The sequence below is a fragment of the Rhinoderma darwinii genome, chromosome 5 (genome assembly GCF_050947455.1).
Source record: "Rhinoderma darwinii isolate aRhiDar2 chromosome 5, aRhiDar2.hap1, whole genome shotgun sequence".
NCBI classification, from domain to species: domain Eukaryota; kingdom Metazoa; phylum Chordata; class Amphibia; order Anura; family Rhinodermatidae; genus Rhinoderma; species Rhinoderma darwinii.
Genome location: NC_134691.1, coordinates 36,330,915 through 36,346,477, shown reverse-complemented (window position 1 = coordinate 36,346,477; position 15,563 = coordinate 36,330,915). Strand labels below are relative to the sequence as shown.

General features: G+C 46.0%; 1 protein-coding gene across 1 annotated transcript in view; it reads right to left on the bottom strand.

Annotated features, from left to right (window-relative positions):
• Window positions 1-11,583, bottom strand: part of EIF3E (eukaryotic translation initiation factor 3 subunit E) — a 56,061-nt gene extending 44,478 nt beyond the window's left edge. Inside the window, exons 1-3 of the mRNA XM_075825828.1 lie at window positions 11,417-11,583; window positions 8,018-8,135; window positions 7,273-7,390 (exon numbers count right to left, since the gene is read on the bottom strand). Of these exons, the coding sequence (XP_075681943.1) occupies window positions 7,273-7,390; window positions 8,018-8,135; window positions 11,417-11,506 (326 nt within the window). The 5' untranslated portion in view covers window positions 11,507-11,583. The remainder of the gene's footprint in view (window positions 1-7,272; window positions 7,391-8,017; window positions 8,136-11,416) is intronic.
• Between the last annotated feature and the right edge of the window lie 3,980 nt (window positions 11,584-15,563).

Genomic DNA, 15,563 nt, shown 5'->3' with positions numbered 1-15,563 from the left:
TTAGGGTATGTGCGCACACACTAATTACGTCCGTAATTGACGGACGTATTTCGGCCGCAAGTCCCGGACCGAACACAGTGCAGGAAGCCGGGCTCCTAGCATCATATTTATGTACGACGCTAGAAGTCCCTGCCTCGCTGCTGGACAACTGTCCCGTACTGTAATCATGTTTTCAGTATGGGACAGTTGTCCTGCAGCGAGGCAGGGACTCCTAGCATCGTACATAAGTATGATGCTAGGAGCCCGGCTCCCTGCACTGTGTTCGGTCCAGTACTTGCGGCCGAAATACGTCCGTCAATTACGGACGTAATTAGTGTGTGTGCACATACCCTTAGAAGCAGTTCAGTTATTACCTAGAGAAGACCAACCGTCACCCCAGGGGCCACATATAGCCTTCCATGACTAGACTTACAACTACTGGTCTGGAAAAGCTCTGGCAATAGTACAAAGAATCATTACTGGACATACACGTGACCTCCTGTGGGGGCAGTATCTGGCATCCCGGAACATCAAAGCGACCGCCAAAGACCTAATTGCTTCTCTACAGGCCCGGCACCCAAACTGAGCAAAACCTGGAAGACGGATAAATTATATTTGGGACATGGCTGGGAAGAGTCTCATGTCCTTGTGTGTCAGCAGCAAAGCTTTATATTAAGACACCATGAGTCCCATCAGTAATAGATCACAAGGGTCCTTTTACATGGGCAGACGAATTGCCCGTAAGGAGCGCTGATAGACTATATAGCACGGGAAGGGTTGTCTCATCCCAAACAGCTCCTTTATTGAGAGCTGGACCCCGAGACCCCCAGTGAACGGTTGATTTTGCCAGAAACAAAATTGGGCCAAGTCGCCTGCAGAGGAATATGTAGTATTATATGGCAGCCATTCAAATGAATGACGGTCTAGGTAATACATGAAGGGACCAAGTTCGCTAGAACCGCTGTTTGTTAGTGGCTCTCTCCGCATTGGCGGGGACCCCGAGTAGGGGACTCCCTTTATAACATCCTGATGTGACAACCCCTTTAGAGAGACTTGCCTAATAGAAGGAGGTCTGCAAATCAATGAAAGGCAAATCAGTTAGTAATATAGAATAAGGGAATATGTTTATCTTTAGAATCGGAGGACCCTTAGGCTATGTTCACACTGAGTATTTTGCCGAGTTTTTTGACGCGGAAACCGCGTCGCAAAACTCGGCAAAAACGGCCCTAAAATGCCTCCCATTGATTTCAATGGGAGGCGTCAGCGTCTTTTTCCCGCGAGAAGTAAAACTGCCTCGCGGGAAAAAGAAGCGACATGCCCTATCTTCGGGCGTTTACGCCTCTGACCTCCCATTGACTTCAATGGGAGGCAGAGAAAGCGTATTTCGCGGTGTTTTATGCCCGCGGCGCTCAATGGTCGCGGGCGAAAAACAGCGCGAAAATTGGCGTGCAGGGAGAGGAAAATCTGCCTCAAACTTCCAAACAGAATTTTGAGGCAGATATTCCTCCTGCAAAATACTCCGTGTGAACATAGCCTTAAGATGATCTTACAACTCCTCGGACGCTACAATGCATTTTCTGTTTTTCCCCCGACCACCAATTAACCCCTTAATGACCGGGCCATTTTGCACATTAATGACCAAGGATTATTTTTTGTTTTTTCATGGTCGCATTCCAAGAGTCGTAACTTTTTTTTTATTTCGTCGACATCGCCGTATAAGGGCTTGTTTTTTGCGGGACGAGATGTATTTTGTATTTGCACCATTTTTAGATGCTTATAATATATTGATTAACTTTTATTACTATGCGATGTGCTGATCGCATATATAATGCTTTCGTATACTTCGTATACCAAAGCATTATTGCCTGTCAGTGTAAAACTGACTGGCAACCTGTTAGGACGTGCCTCCGGCATCGCCTAACAGGCAGATGCTGAAGACAGACCTGGGGGTCTTTGTTAGACTCCCGGCTGTCATGGAAACCCGACGGCGACCCGCGATTTGATTGCGGGGGTGCCGATCGGGTGACAGAGGGAGCTCCCTCCCTCTGTCAAACACATTAGATGCCGCTGTCACTATTGACAGCGGCATTTAATGGGTTAAACTGCCGGAATCGGCGCACGCTTCGATTCCGGCAGTTGCAGCAGGAGCCAGGCTGTGTATAACAGCCGTGCTCCTGCCGCTGATAGCGTGGGTACAGTGACAGTACCCGCGCCATCACAGGACGGATATATCCGTCCTCCTGCGCGAACTAGCAGCTGCTGAGGACGGATATATCCGTCCTTCGGCGTTAAGGAGTTAAAAAAACAGCAAATACCAATTTAGTAAATATAGAGAAGGATCCCAAGCAGCAGTATTAAAAAGGATTATTAAAGTGGACCCGTTACCAGAAAACGCTGCCCTATTTGAGGGCTTATTACCGGTTCGTCCTACTAAGCGCAAATGGCACAACATTTATTTTAAGAAATCGTGCCGTTTAGCCAATAGAGCCTAAGAAAGATTAGAGCAGTCCGCTAGTTATGAGGAGAGCTCTCCCTGCCTCTCACAAGTGACTGACAGCCGCCAATTAGCATGTATACAAGGCATCTTTCAGTTAATGGTAAGAGGGGTGGGGGCGCTCCCTTCATGAACACCGCAGAATCATAACTCGAAGCTCACTATGCTATTTGTTCAAGAAGTTTTCCCACAATTAACATCTATCGCCTATCACCACTGGGATCATGATCACGCGGTGGCGGCAGCTCACGTGCGCTATGTCTATGGGGCCGGCGCAGACAGACTTTGAATGAAGCGGCAGCGCATAAAGCACGACCACCGCTCTATTCCAAATCCTTCTTACTGCGATTATGCAGCTAGGAACATGGGTCAGGACCGCCGCTCTAGAGATCGGTGGTGGTCCCAGTGGTGGTCATACATTTATAATTTATCCCGTGGACAGGCGATAAATGTGAATTGTGAGAAAACCCCTTTAAGCTCTATTAGCCAAACGGAATAATATTTTTTATACCATTTGGACTAATAGTGGCGTGGACCGGTCCCTGTAATACGCGGTCCTTAAATAGGGCAGCAAGATTCTGGTAACCGCTCCCTTTTTAAGGGGTGATCTGTAGCTGCTTTTTCCTTGTTGTTTTGATCTAACATTATGTCTAATACTTGAGAAAATGATAAAACAACCGCCCGGAGAAGATATAACCTTTAATTGGTGTAAGGACCAGGGGGTAAAGGCCACATAAAGTGTGTAAGTGGTCTGCACATGGCACAATGTCTGAAACACCCCGTGTTATTAAGCTGCTGAACGCTGCAGGCTCTGGACCATGAAAGGCAGACAATCTCCTATAACCTCTAATAATCGTAACTACAGAAATACAAACGTTGGGAGATAATTACACAGAAGGAACAATTTCCTCATCCTCATTAAAGAGGACAAACCAGCGACTACGAACTGCCTGGAAGAGGATTACTACAATACAGGGTTAATCAGCACTGCAGGTGGAGTGGACTGGATGGTAAACGTTCAAGGCAGCTTTAACCCCTTAGTGACCAGCCCATTTTAGGCCTTAATGACCAAGCTATTTTATTCGTTTTTCTATAGTCGCATTCAAAGAGCTATAACTTTTTTATTTTTTCGTCTACATAGCTGTACGAGGACTTGTTTTTTGCGGGATTAGTTGTACTTTTTAATAGCACCATTTTAGGGTACATATCATTTTTTTATTAACTTTTAACTTCTTTTTGGGGGGAGGGGGATTAAAAAAAAAACTGAAATTCCGCCATTGTTCTATGCGTTTTTAAATTGACGCCGTTCACTGTGCGACGTAAACAACATGTTACCTTTATTCTATGGGTCGGTACGATTACGGCGATACCACATATGTAGAGGTTTCTTATTTTTTACGACTTTTGCACACTAAAAACACCTTTGAACTAAAATTGTTTTTGCATCGTCGCTTTCCAAGAGCCGTAATTTTTTTATTTTTCCATCAATGTAGTGATTTTTTGGGCTTGTTTTCTGCGGGACGAGACGTAGTTTTGAATGGTACTGTTTTGGGGTACATGGGACTTATTGATTCATTTTTATTATGACTTTTTTGGGGGCAATGGAAAAAAATTGCAATTTCGCCATGGTTTTTTACATATTTTTTTTTACGGTGTTCACCTTGCGGTTTAAATTACATATTAACTTTATTAATGGAGTCATTACGGTCGCGGCGATACCACATATGTGTACTTTTATTTTTTACACTTTTACTAAATAAAACCACTTTTTATGGAAAAAAATTGATTTTTTTTTACTCAAATTTTTATTATTAATCTTTATTTCACATTTATTATTTATTTCATTAGTCCCACTAGGGGACTTTACTGTGCGATCTTCCGATCGCTGCTGTAATGCTCTGGTATACTTCGTATACCAGAGCATTATTGCCTGTCAGCGTCCTAACAGGCATATGTCCAGGGCAGACCTGGGGGCTTTTATCAAGCCCCCGGCTGCCATGACACCCCATCGGAGACCCGCGATTGCATTCGCGGGCCGCCGATGGGTGACAGAGGGAGCGCACTCCCTCTGTAAACAAAGTTAAATGCCGCGGTCGCTATTGACAGCAGCATTTAACGGGTTAAACGGCCGCGCGGGCGTTGGAGCAGGAGCTCAGCTGTCATCAGGAGACCAGTGCAGGACTTAGACTAGGCGAACGTGAAAAGGCGTCAGCCTAGCCTAAGGCCCCTTAGTGACGAACGTGAAAAGGCGTATTGGTGGTCACTAAGGGGTTAACAGAATTGTGGGTAATCCAGGAATGCAAGTAATAAAAGTTCCTCTATCCTAAAGCCTTCAGCCTCATTATGTATCCCTGTTGCACAGACTTTAAGAAAGCCCCCCCGTAGTCTGCTGCGGGTCTATACTGTTCCCCCCCATAGGCATCTATCTTTATGCAAAGATTTTACTCATCGGTTCGCATGGAATCCAAAAGCAAAAATTGCCTCCACATGGACTACGCCTGCTGCCGGGCAGGACTCATGGCAAATACGTGTCTATGGACCCTTACAGCAAAAAATCATATTAACCAAATCTCTTCACTGCAATTCTCCAACCACAGGTGTAACGTACATTTATAAAGCAGCAAGTACGACAGCAAAGTCTACAGTAATAATAGACAGAAAAATGGATAAACCTGAAACAGACATGTAAAGGCTTCTAACCTGCAGAACAGGTAAATCACTCCAGTGGACGAAATCTATGGTTGAATTTGACTAACACGCTTGTCCATAAACAGTCTCTTATGAAACCACTGAATACAACGCTCCTACGGCAGCCATGATTACAGAAATCCACTTTCCATGATAAAGCGATTGACTGCATACATAAAGTCTCTAAGAACGCACGCTCCCACCCCCACCTTAGAGACAACAAACCTCAAAACTTTTCGTTTTGCAGAACACCTCACAGAAGTTGGGTTTAGAGTTTATACGGGTGTATATTGAGGATGCACGCTTCGCCATTGTCAGGTCTGTATTCACACATCGCATGTTTTTTGAAGATTTTGATGCAGATTTTTGAACTTCTACTTCTCCATCCTAATGACCGAATTCTGGCGTTGGCTCAAAAGTCTACACTAAATGAACAATAAGTGAATCCGGGAGTCAAACCACCATCTCATGCAATGTCCACATCCGTACTGGCAGCGAGGATGCAGATATTGATGTGGATTGTGGTTTGACACCGGTGTTATACAGGGGCTGGAGTGGGGATCTCTGATCGCTCATATGATGCAGGAATATGGAATCAAGAAAGTTTAAAGGGGTTATCTGGAACTCAGGAGGAGGGCAGTGGATGACATAACATAATAGACTAGAAGATACTCACGCCGTGAAGTGCCCCCACTCCAGCGCTGAGTCCCCAGAAGCCCCTGCAGCAGTTATGTGCTGATCACGTGACCGCTGAGGACAGAGATTGGCTGCCACGACATGTGACCGCTCCAGGAGCTTCTAGGATCGGAGCGGTGAATGGGAGGGTAAGGATCTGCTAGTTTAGTTTGTTATGCCAACCCCTGCTCTGCTCCTGATTTCACAAAGTCCCGGATAACCATTTTAAGGCTCCGTTCACAATACGTTTTTTTTGCATCCTCTTGTAAGGAACGGTTTCTTTGGATTAGAAAAAAAAAAAAAGGTACTTTTAAAACAGGAGGCAACAGGATTCCTGCTCTGTTGCCATTGACTTCTATTGCACAAAAAACAGGATCCAACAAGACAGAAAAAAGAAACTGCATCCTTTGTGTGTCCTGTTTCACCCTGATTTAATACTAAATATGCCAAAAAAAAAAAAAAAAACCAGTACCTTTCAGCAGGATGCAAAGACGTGGTGTAAACCTAGCCTAAGGGCTCATGCACATGACCCGTGATTTGCGGCTCGAACGGCCGCAGAGTGTCATTCGCGGGCTGCCTGCAAATCACGTGCCATGCACATGTCTGGGTACATTTATTCCGTAATAAGAGATGTCGTACCTTTTTGCGGTCCGGACTCCCGGGCAATGCGTGGACCGTGGAAACCACGGCCGTGCGTGTGGGCCCATAGAAATGAATTGAATAGCGGCCGCAAAAACATGTTCGTGTGCATGGGGCCTTACACATTCTTCATGAATGCTATCCAGCCTTTTTAATTAATGAACGATTATTAAACCCCCAGCCCCTGCAGTATATTGCCCCATAGCTCTCCCCCCACAGTATAATGCCCCCATAACTGCCCTCCACACAGTATAATGCCCCCATAACTGCCCTCCACACAGTATAATGCCCCCATACAGCCCGAATAGTGCCTAATAAAATACATACTCCCCTAACCACGTTCCAACGAGTGGAGGAGATCCCTCTGCTCCTCCGGTCTGTGTGGTTCGGCGCAGAGAGGTGCGGTGACATCAGCCGTGAGCGGCTGGCGATACATAGTGAATGGTAGAGCAGTGACCTTACGGCTCCCTGCTCTACCATTCCATTCAACTGTATCTGCATCCTGAGGACACATATACAGTTGAAACCGGGGGGGAATTAAAAAAACGGAAATGCGCAAGATGACCTCTGTCTGTATGCGCTGAATTTCGTTTTATTTTTTTACGACTAATTGCCCAGCCCTACTAGAGACTTGACAGAATACTATAACACTCCGGTATTATCCCTCCTACAATCAGACATGACATCCTGTTATTATATTAGCTATTAATGGAGGGCGACATGAAAAGCTTCATTCCAGTGAATATAATAACGCACATTACAACAATGGCGATAACATTTACATGAATGACTTCTACCTAGTGGACTGCATCTGTCGGGTGGTTTCAGGATCCTCAAACATCTTCACGATGGGCTCTGTTTCTGCTTGAAGCTGTTTCAGTTGTGCGACAACCGTGGTTCTCTTCTCCCTTAAAGCTACGAAGAAAGAGCCAAGTTATAAAAGTATCACCCAAAACCAGGAGGACACAGGAGACGAACAGAGATCCTCAGGTACATGAAGTCTGAGACGAGGCATGTCCACATAATATCATCACTGGCATATTTATATTTCTGCACGTTCTGGGCATGGGAGATTATTACAGGTTGGAGGATTTTTTTCACGAATTTTGCAAGGAAAAAAAAAATTGGGGCTTTTGTGTCTTGGAATTTTCCTGTAAACTTTTTTGTTTTAACTTATTTTTTACTTTTGTTTTGCAATGTATCATGACGTCAGTGTTACGCCGCCAGGCAGTTTAGTAATCTCTGCCTTAGTCACAGCTGAACAGGGCCTCGTACATGGCAAACCTGGGGGCCACTATTAGGCCCCTCCCTCTGTAAAGCTACTCCGCACTCGTAATTGATGCGACATCTAAGGGTTAGGTCCAACAAAGCGGCATTGATAAGCCTGGAAACTGCGGCGTGCTGTTTGGCGCGGTTTTCAAGTTTCTTCTTAATAGACGTCCGTGTTGCGGGTAAACGTGCAGCCATATGGGTTTATTCATTAACTTTTTTACGCTAACAACCGCAGAAAGACCGAAATAGTGTGTAGAACTGAAGACTTACAGTGGGGGATCTCTTTGTCAGGTAGAAGGTTTTTATAAACATCCATGGCGAAGTCCACCATGTTGGTGTCACTAAGTAGATCCAGCTTCCCTTGTAGCAGTTCTTTCTCATTGTAAATCTGGGGAGATAAAGGACACGGTAGGTAAGAACGAAGCATAAAGCACAGATAACATGTACTAAGTCCTATAGCAGCACCTCTACCACAACCATCTACTTCATCAGCATGGCCAGGAGCTACTACAAGAAAAAAAAAAAAAGGAAAACTATCCCAATCAGATGAACGGTACGGATTTTCGCTCCCAGAAAATGTCGACAACATAATCTGTCGCATGTGACTGCACCCCTATAAGCGTCATTTGCAGAGTTTTCTGTCGAAAATAGTATAAAAATGAACTGAATGCACAAAATGCGTAAGAATATGGCTTCATGCCCACTTCAGTCTTTTTCTTCAGGGTGTAAGCCATTTTTCTGACGGCTAGCACCCTGACCCATTCGTTTCAATGGGGCCATGCAGACTTCAGTTTTTTTGACGGTCCCGTTGCTCCGTTCCGACAAAAGTAGAGCATGTCCTACTTTGGTCCGAGATTCCGTGACCTTCAAGTTAATGGGGCCATCAGAAAAACTGAAGGCACACAGAAGGCATCCATGTGACGTCCGTGTGTGACGGAGCCGTTGCCTAGCAACGGCCGGCCGGGCGGCCAGAGGTACACATACAGACAGATACTGCACTAATCGGCAGCCCCTTCTCTCTGTCAGCACTGATAGAGAGAAGAGGCTGCTGATCAGTGCTGGAACGCAGCGATATTAAGAAAAATAAGTTCATATATACCCCAGCCGTTGTCTTGGTGACGCGTCCCTCTGACATTCAGTCCGACCTCCCTGGATGACGCGGCAGTCCGTGTGACCGCTGCAGCCTGTGATTGGTCACATGGTCTGAAACGTCATCTCAGGAGGCCGGACTTGAGGAAGAAGCAGGGAGTTCTGGGTAAGTAGTAACTTTTTTTTCTTGCAGGTTTTTTTAAATTAACCATTAATCGATATTGTGAGCGTCGCGCATGGTATTCCCTGTCCAGCGGTAGTCACTGTCCAGGGTGCTGAAAGAGTTAAGGGGCTGCACTGATCGGCAGTAACTCTTTCAGCACCCTGGACAGTGAATAGCATGTGCGGCGCTCACAATATCGTGTACATAGTGTGAACGGGTTTCAGTTTCCTCTCGGAAACTGAAACATGGAAGTGTACACGGAGTACACACGGGAAGCACACGGTTCCAAGCAGGGACACACGGATCCGTGAAAACCGGCCGCGAAAACTGTGATGAAAGTGTGCATGAGGCCTTTGGTGCAAGCTCCCTAGGTTAAAGCAATTACTATTTCTCACACGTATGTAGAACTTTAAAAGTATGTCCCTCACACATGCAGTTACACTCCAGCACTTGTGATGGCGCAATCTTCTCCTGCACAATGAAGTAGTGTAAGTGTTGGTGATGATCTCACGTTCCCAGCACTTCTGATATAATGATCGGTGGGGGTCCGACACATGGACCCTACACCGATCAGCTGTTCCGGTGCCACGAGACAGCCAGATGTTATGCAGTGGTCGGTGCCGGAAGCAGAAGGCTCTGTACACTGTATAGCAGCCGTGCTGGGTGAAGAGTAGAAGTACTGCAGCACCGCCGCTATACTGTGAACGGAGTCATTTAGTTCCGGTACCGGAGGCAGCCAGAACAGCTGATCAGCGCGGGGTCCAGGTGTCGTACCCCCACCGATTATATACTGATGACCTGCCCTCAAACTGGACAACCTCTTTAAGGCCCCATGCACACTACCATAAAAATCACCCGTAATTGCGAACCGCAATTACGGACTCATTCACTTCTATTGTCCGCGGACACCTTCCCGTTTATTTATGGAAAGGTGTCCGGGCCGTTGTAGTGTATCGCAAAAGATGGGACACGTCCTCTCTTTTGCTTTTTACGGTCCGTGCCCCCATACTTTGTATGGGAGCACAGGCCGAAAATGCGGGCGGCTGCCCACGGCCGTGCCAGCAATCGCAAGTAGTGATTACGGGCCCGGTCGTGTGCATGGGGCCTTAGTTAGGAATTCAATTTAGATAGTGGTTGTCCAACATCTATTGCTCCCGACCGAGCACTTCATTTATTTTTTGGGTAGAGGGGAATAAGCGGCTACCAGACTTATCTGGCAGCGGCTTATCTCACGTGAGAGCAAAGGATCAGCACGATTAAATCCGACATGCCCGATCCATCTCCTGTGGGGGAGAGTTAAAGGGGCTATCCCACCACAACAACTTACCACCTATCCACAGGATAGGTGATAAGTGTTTGATCACAGGGGATCCCACCGATCAAGAGTACAGCACTTGGCTATCTCTGGCAGTCCCATAGAGAACAAATGAAGCAGCCGCGCGCACGGCCCTCTTTTTATTTAGGGTACTCGGGACCCCTGTTCTATTGATCATTGGGGGTCCAAGCAATGGAACCAACGATTAAACCCCAGATAGGTGATACGTTGTGGTGGTGGGATGAGACCCCTAAACACATGAAATAGTCTGACGAGGTTTATTACGTGTATGGCCAGCTTACACATTTATGATGTATTGTATGGATATGCTCTGAACATTTGATAGTTGTAGGTGCCAGAGTTGGGACCCGCAGCCATCAAGAGCATAGGGCTCCCCGACCACTGCATCCGGGCGGAGAATGAACGGTGGCCGCGTCTTCATTCATTTCTATAGTGCGTTTCCGTAACTCCATTCTCCACGTAGATGCGGCCACTGTTCTCCAGATAGGGGCACCCATCAGACGCTTATGGCATTTCCTGAGATATTCTCTAAAAATTTGATTAGACTGTTGCCTAGCAACATCTGTACACGTCCGGAACGTTCCGCTTCCACTGTTTCACGTAGGAAAGATGGCGGCTGGGGGATAGACAAGTCTTTCAATCCTTCCTCTCACGGTAAATGGCGTCAGCTGGGTAACAACCAACATGTCCCCAATTAAAAGGATTGTCCACTTCCGAATTTATGGGACAGGAGGAAACACCGGAATAAATCTGTAATGGCGGCCATATAGGTGGTTACTCAGTGTTTAAAGATACGTCTGATGAAATGTTAACACTTTTTGATGAAGACAACGATTTACTGCAACACAATACTACAGAGAATGGAACTTAATACCCATGACTGCGGCATAGTAACAGGAGACGTATAATACGTATATAACGCTGCCGTTATCAGTACACAGCTCTCCCGCCCGGAGCAGCCACTACATATGGCGGTATCAGTCCATCACATGGCCGCACTGTACACAGCAGTACGTAGGCCGCAGCCCCGTGCAGCCAAAACACAGACGTGTCTTCCTCACGATCAATTACAACATTTTACCTCTTTAACGGATAAGAACTCGAGAAGCGGGAAGACCAGGTGCCGGTCCAGAAAATGCGCGATCTTAGTGGTGAGATCGTAGTCCGCCATGGTTGCCGGCGTGGAGAGGAGGGTTTCAAAAGCCACCAAACTTTGTTAAACGAACAGGAAACAGAAGCAAACACACAGTGGGACACCCGGAGGCGTGGCTAGTGGAGTAAGGCGCGGTAAGGGCGTAGTGACGTATGTGACTTCTATTGAAGCTAGAAGGAAAATATTGCTTTTTCCAGTGTCCGTGATACCGCCGCCATTTTGTCGAAGTCGAGAACCTGAGAATTAAGATTTCATTTAATTGCTGTGTCATAGTCGCTTAATGTAGCTGAGATATAAGCGTCTGTTTTATAGTGACATTTTTTTGCCATGTAGAAAGCAGAGTAGTCACCAGTGAATCTCATTCCCTGACTTAACCAGTTCAGGACGGGGCTGTTTTGAACCTTCAGGACCAGACATCGTTTAGCCCTTTTTAGCACACGTTAGTTAAATGGCTAGAACTTTCTTATTTGTTAGGCTAACGACGTGATTTTTGCGATGTTTTTTCCCATAGACAATGCAGGTTTCTTTTTTTTATTATTTTTATACGCATCCTTTTTGCTATTTTAGAATTTTTATTCTTAAAGTTTGAAAATAATAGTAAAACATTACGCTTTTTTTACTTTTCAGCTATTTTATTTTAGTAATATCATAGTTTTACCCTAAAATAGACCTTTTGTTTGTGATCGTCATTGTCTACAGTAAATTTTAATATATTACATGTCTATATTAGGGTAATTGGGTCAGCGTTAGCGTTACAACAATGATTGGCGGGGGGAACATTTTTTTTAAATGGGTATTTTATGTGTATTTATTATAAATTTTTTTTGCACTTTACTTTTATTTTTTTATTACTATGGTCTGTCCCTCACAGGTCAGAAAAGACCTTTGGGGAACTTTATATATTTTTTTCTTTTTTTTACACCATCTTTTTCCACTGTAACTGGAGCTGCACAGCAGGGGAAATCAGCCCTCTCATAGTGACGATTGTCACTAATAGGGCTGTGCTGGGTCTTGTAAGACCCAGCAGCAGTCTGTCAGTAACGGCACCCTGCAATCATGTGACCAGTCACATGATCACCGGGACCAATAGAGACAGCGGTGCGGCCGGTGTCTCTATTCCTATACACAGCGTTCATTGAGCGCTGTGTAAAAGAGATCAGAGAAGACAGAAGCAGCAAAAGCTGCTTCTATCCTTTCCTCATGGTCCCCGGTAGTCACTGACAGCCGGAGACTTGACATACAGCTGCCCGATCGCTCTGGCAGCAAGTTAAAACCCAAACCGTAAAAAGTCTATGGCGCGGGTTTTAAGGACCCTGACCGCTGGCCGTAAAAACACAGCCAGTGGTCGGGAACCAGTTAAAGTGCACTTCCAGTTGTACTCTCCCACTCCAACTGATAACCGTACGATGCCCTGAAAGTATCGTACACATGTCTAATGTTAAATAATTGGACCGCTGAGCGATAATCTGCGGATGGTTGTCGTACAATTGTGAGGAAAGTCTCTGTATCCCATCGATAGAAGTCCAGACCACAAATCACAGCAGAAATCGATCAGCAATTTGTCGTTTTTACTCACGGCGTTGTCACCCTGAATGAAAGTCTTCACAGACCAACCATGAAATACAAGTTGTTCAGAAACAGCCATCGGAAATCACGAATGTACGGCCATCTTTAGGATGTATTCAGTCGCCCCTCACCTGCAATGCCTGAATACACCCTTAGGATCTGTTCACACTGGGACGTCCATTGCATCAGGTTTCTGTTGCTCTGATGGCGAGAATAGTGTTGTCTGTTGCGCTATTCTTAAACCTGACGGACCCATAATAACTCAATACACAACAAAGTAATAATCGCTTCTATAAACATGGAAGCCAAGTATGAACGGAGCGTAAAGATGGCCATATAGGCAATAATAATTGTTAGGCCTTATTCACACGAGCGCATCCGATTACAGGCCGCAAAAAAAGTGCCTTTTTTATGCATATGACTGTCCGTGTTGCGACAGAGTGGTTTCCGTGTGGCATCCATTTTTTTCGTCTGTGTTTCTCCTCTGCGAGCACTTCCTGGTTTGACTTTTTTTTTGAAAATTCATTTCTTTAGCAAATAAAGCATGAAACATGGACAGCAAACAGACGTAGTCCGTGTTCCGTCCGTTGATATCACGTACCCTTTGACTTCAATGGGTGAGGTGGTCCAGAAAAACGGACCAGAATAGGACATGGTGTGAGTTTCACACAGCAGACACACTGAAAAAACACAGATAGCCCCATTGAATTGCATTGGTCCACAGACGTGCAATACGCTCGTGTGAATAAGGTCTTACACAGATACAATACATGTGACCCTTTAGGCTAAAACTACACGGCGACTTTGCCCACGACGCAGGTTGCCCAGCCAAAGATTGCTCTTTTTTCCTTCTTGCCACGACCCGACAGTTGCAAAAAATCCATCAGGTGGACGGTGAAAACGACTGTGTGACGGCCATTTTTGTAACGGCCGTCACACATGCATCTGTGTATTTCTATGGGGCTATCTACACGGTTGTTTTTTAACGGACCGTGTGAACAGCCCGTGATAAAATAGGACATGTCCTATTTTTGCCAGTTTTCACAGATCCCTTAATAGACTCAAATCTATGAGAGGTCTATGGGCGATCTTTGAAAACGGGCCTGCAAGGATGCAAATCAGCGGTGAAAACGGCTGTTTTTCACGGCCGATTTGACACACGTTTGTCCTCAGGACGCAGATACAGTTGAATCCAATGCTGAAGCAAGGAACCGTCAGCTCCCTGCTTCAGCATTCACTGTGTGAAGCGGCCACATGCCGCTCGGCACCGTCAAGAATCTCCTCCACTCATCAAAGACTCCCCGGACACAGCGCTACTTTGAGCGGTGATCTCGGGGGAAAGCCCTTGACGTCACTGTCCATATATGGACAGTGATGTCAGGCTTTCAAATATGGAGTCCCCGGCCAGAGCAATGCAAGCACTGTGGCCAGGGACTCCTGTCTTGGGAAAGGCCTTGACATCACTGTCGATATATGGACAGTGACGTCAGGGGCTCCTCCTGGAGCGGAATCTGTATCCAGACGCTCTGGCCGGGGATTCTGACGACGCTCTGCTGGGGATTCTGACGACGCTCTGGCTGGGGATTCCTGCTCCTAGAGGGAGCCTCTTTTCAGGAGCGTAATCCTGGCCAGAACGTTGCCAATGCTCTGGCCACTGATTTCACTCCTAGAGGAGCCCCTGGCGTCACTATACATATACGGACAGCAATGCCATAGGCCCCTCCTGTAGCACAATCCCCGGCCACAGTGTGGCCGATACTCTGGCTGGACAGTCTGCTCCTAGAGGTAGCCCCAATGGCGTTATCTACACTGGGTAGTGCTATCTAGTGGGGGTGGCACTATCTTCAAGGGGTGTGTGCCACAATATGCGCATTATCTACATTGGCACTGTGTGTGGCACTATTTACATGTTCACTGTGGCACTATCTATGTGTGCACTGGCACTTTATATGTGGGCACTGTCTATAGTGGGCACTGGCACTATGTGGGTACTGTGGTATTATGTAGGCACTGGCACTATCTATGTGGGCACTATCTACAGGGGCATTGTGGCACTATCTACATTGGGCACTGCAGTGTTTTCAGGGGGTTTGGACAAAAAAACCTGACAAATTAAATCCATTTTTTTTAACGGCCGTGAAATATGAATGACAAATGGCCATTAAAAACGGACAGATGGACTGCAAATGGATGACAATTTGGAGACCCACTAAGGCTATATTCACACGACAGTGAAAAAAAATGGCCAATAAAAACTGATTAACTGTCAGTTTTTCATGGCCGTTTTGCATCAGCGTGTCTCCAAATTTTCATCCATTTCTAGTCCGTCTGTCCGTTTTTAATGGCCGTTTGGCATCCGTTTTTCATGGCCGTTATAAAAACTGATGAATTTCCTTTGGCAGGCTTTGTTTGTCCCCACCCCCTGAAAGCACCCAAAGGAAGGTCATTGTCATGATTGTTTCACAGACCCCCTGTATTTGATGCCACACAGACCCCCTGTATTTGATGC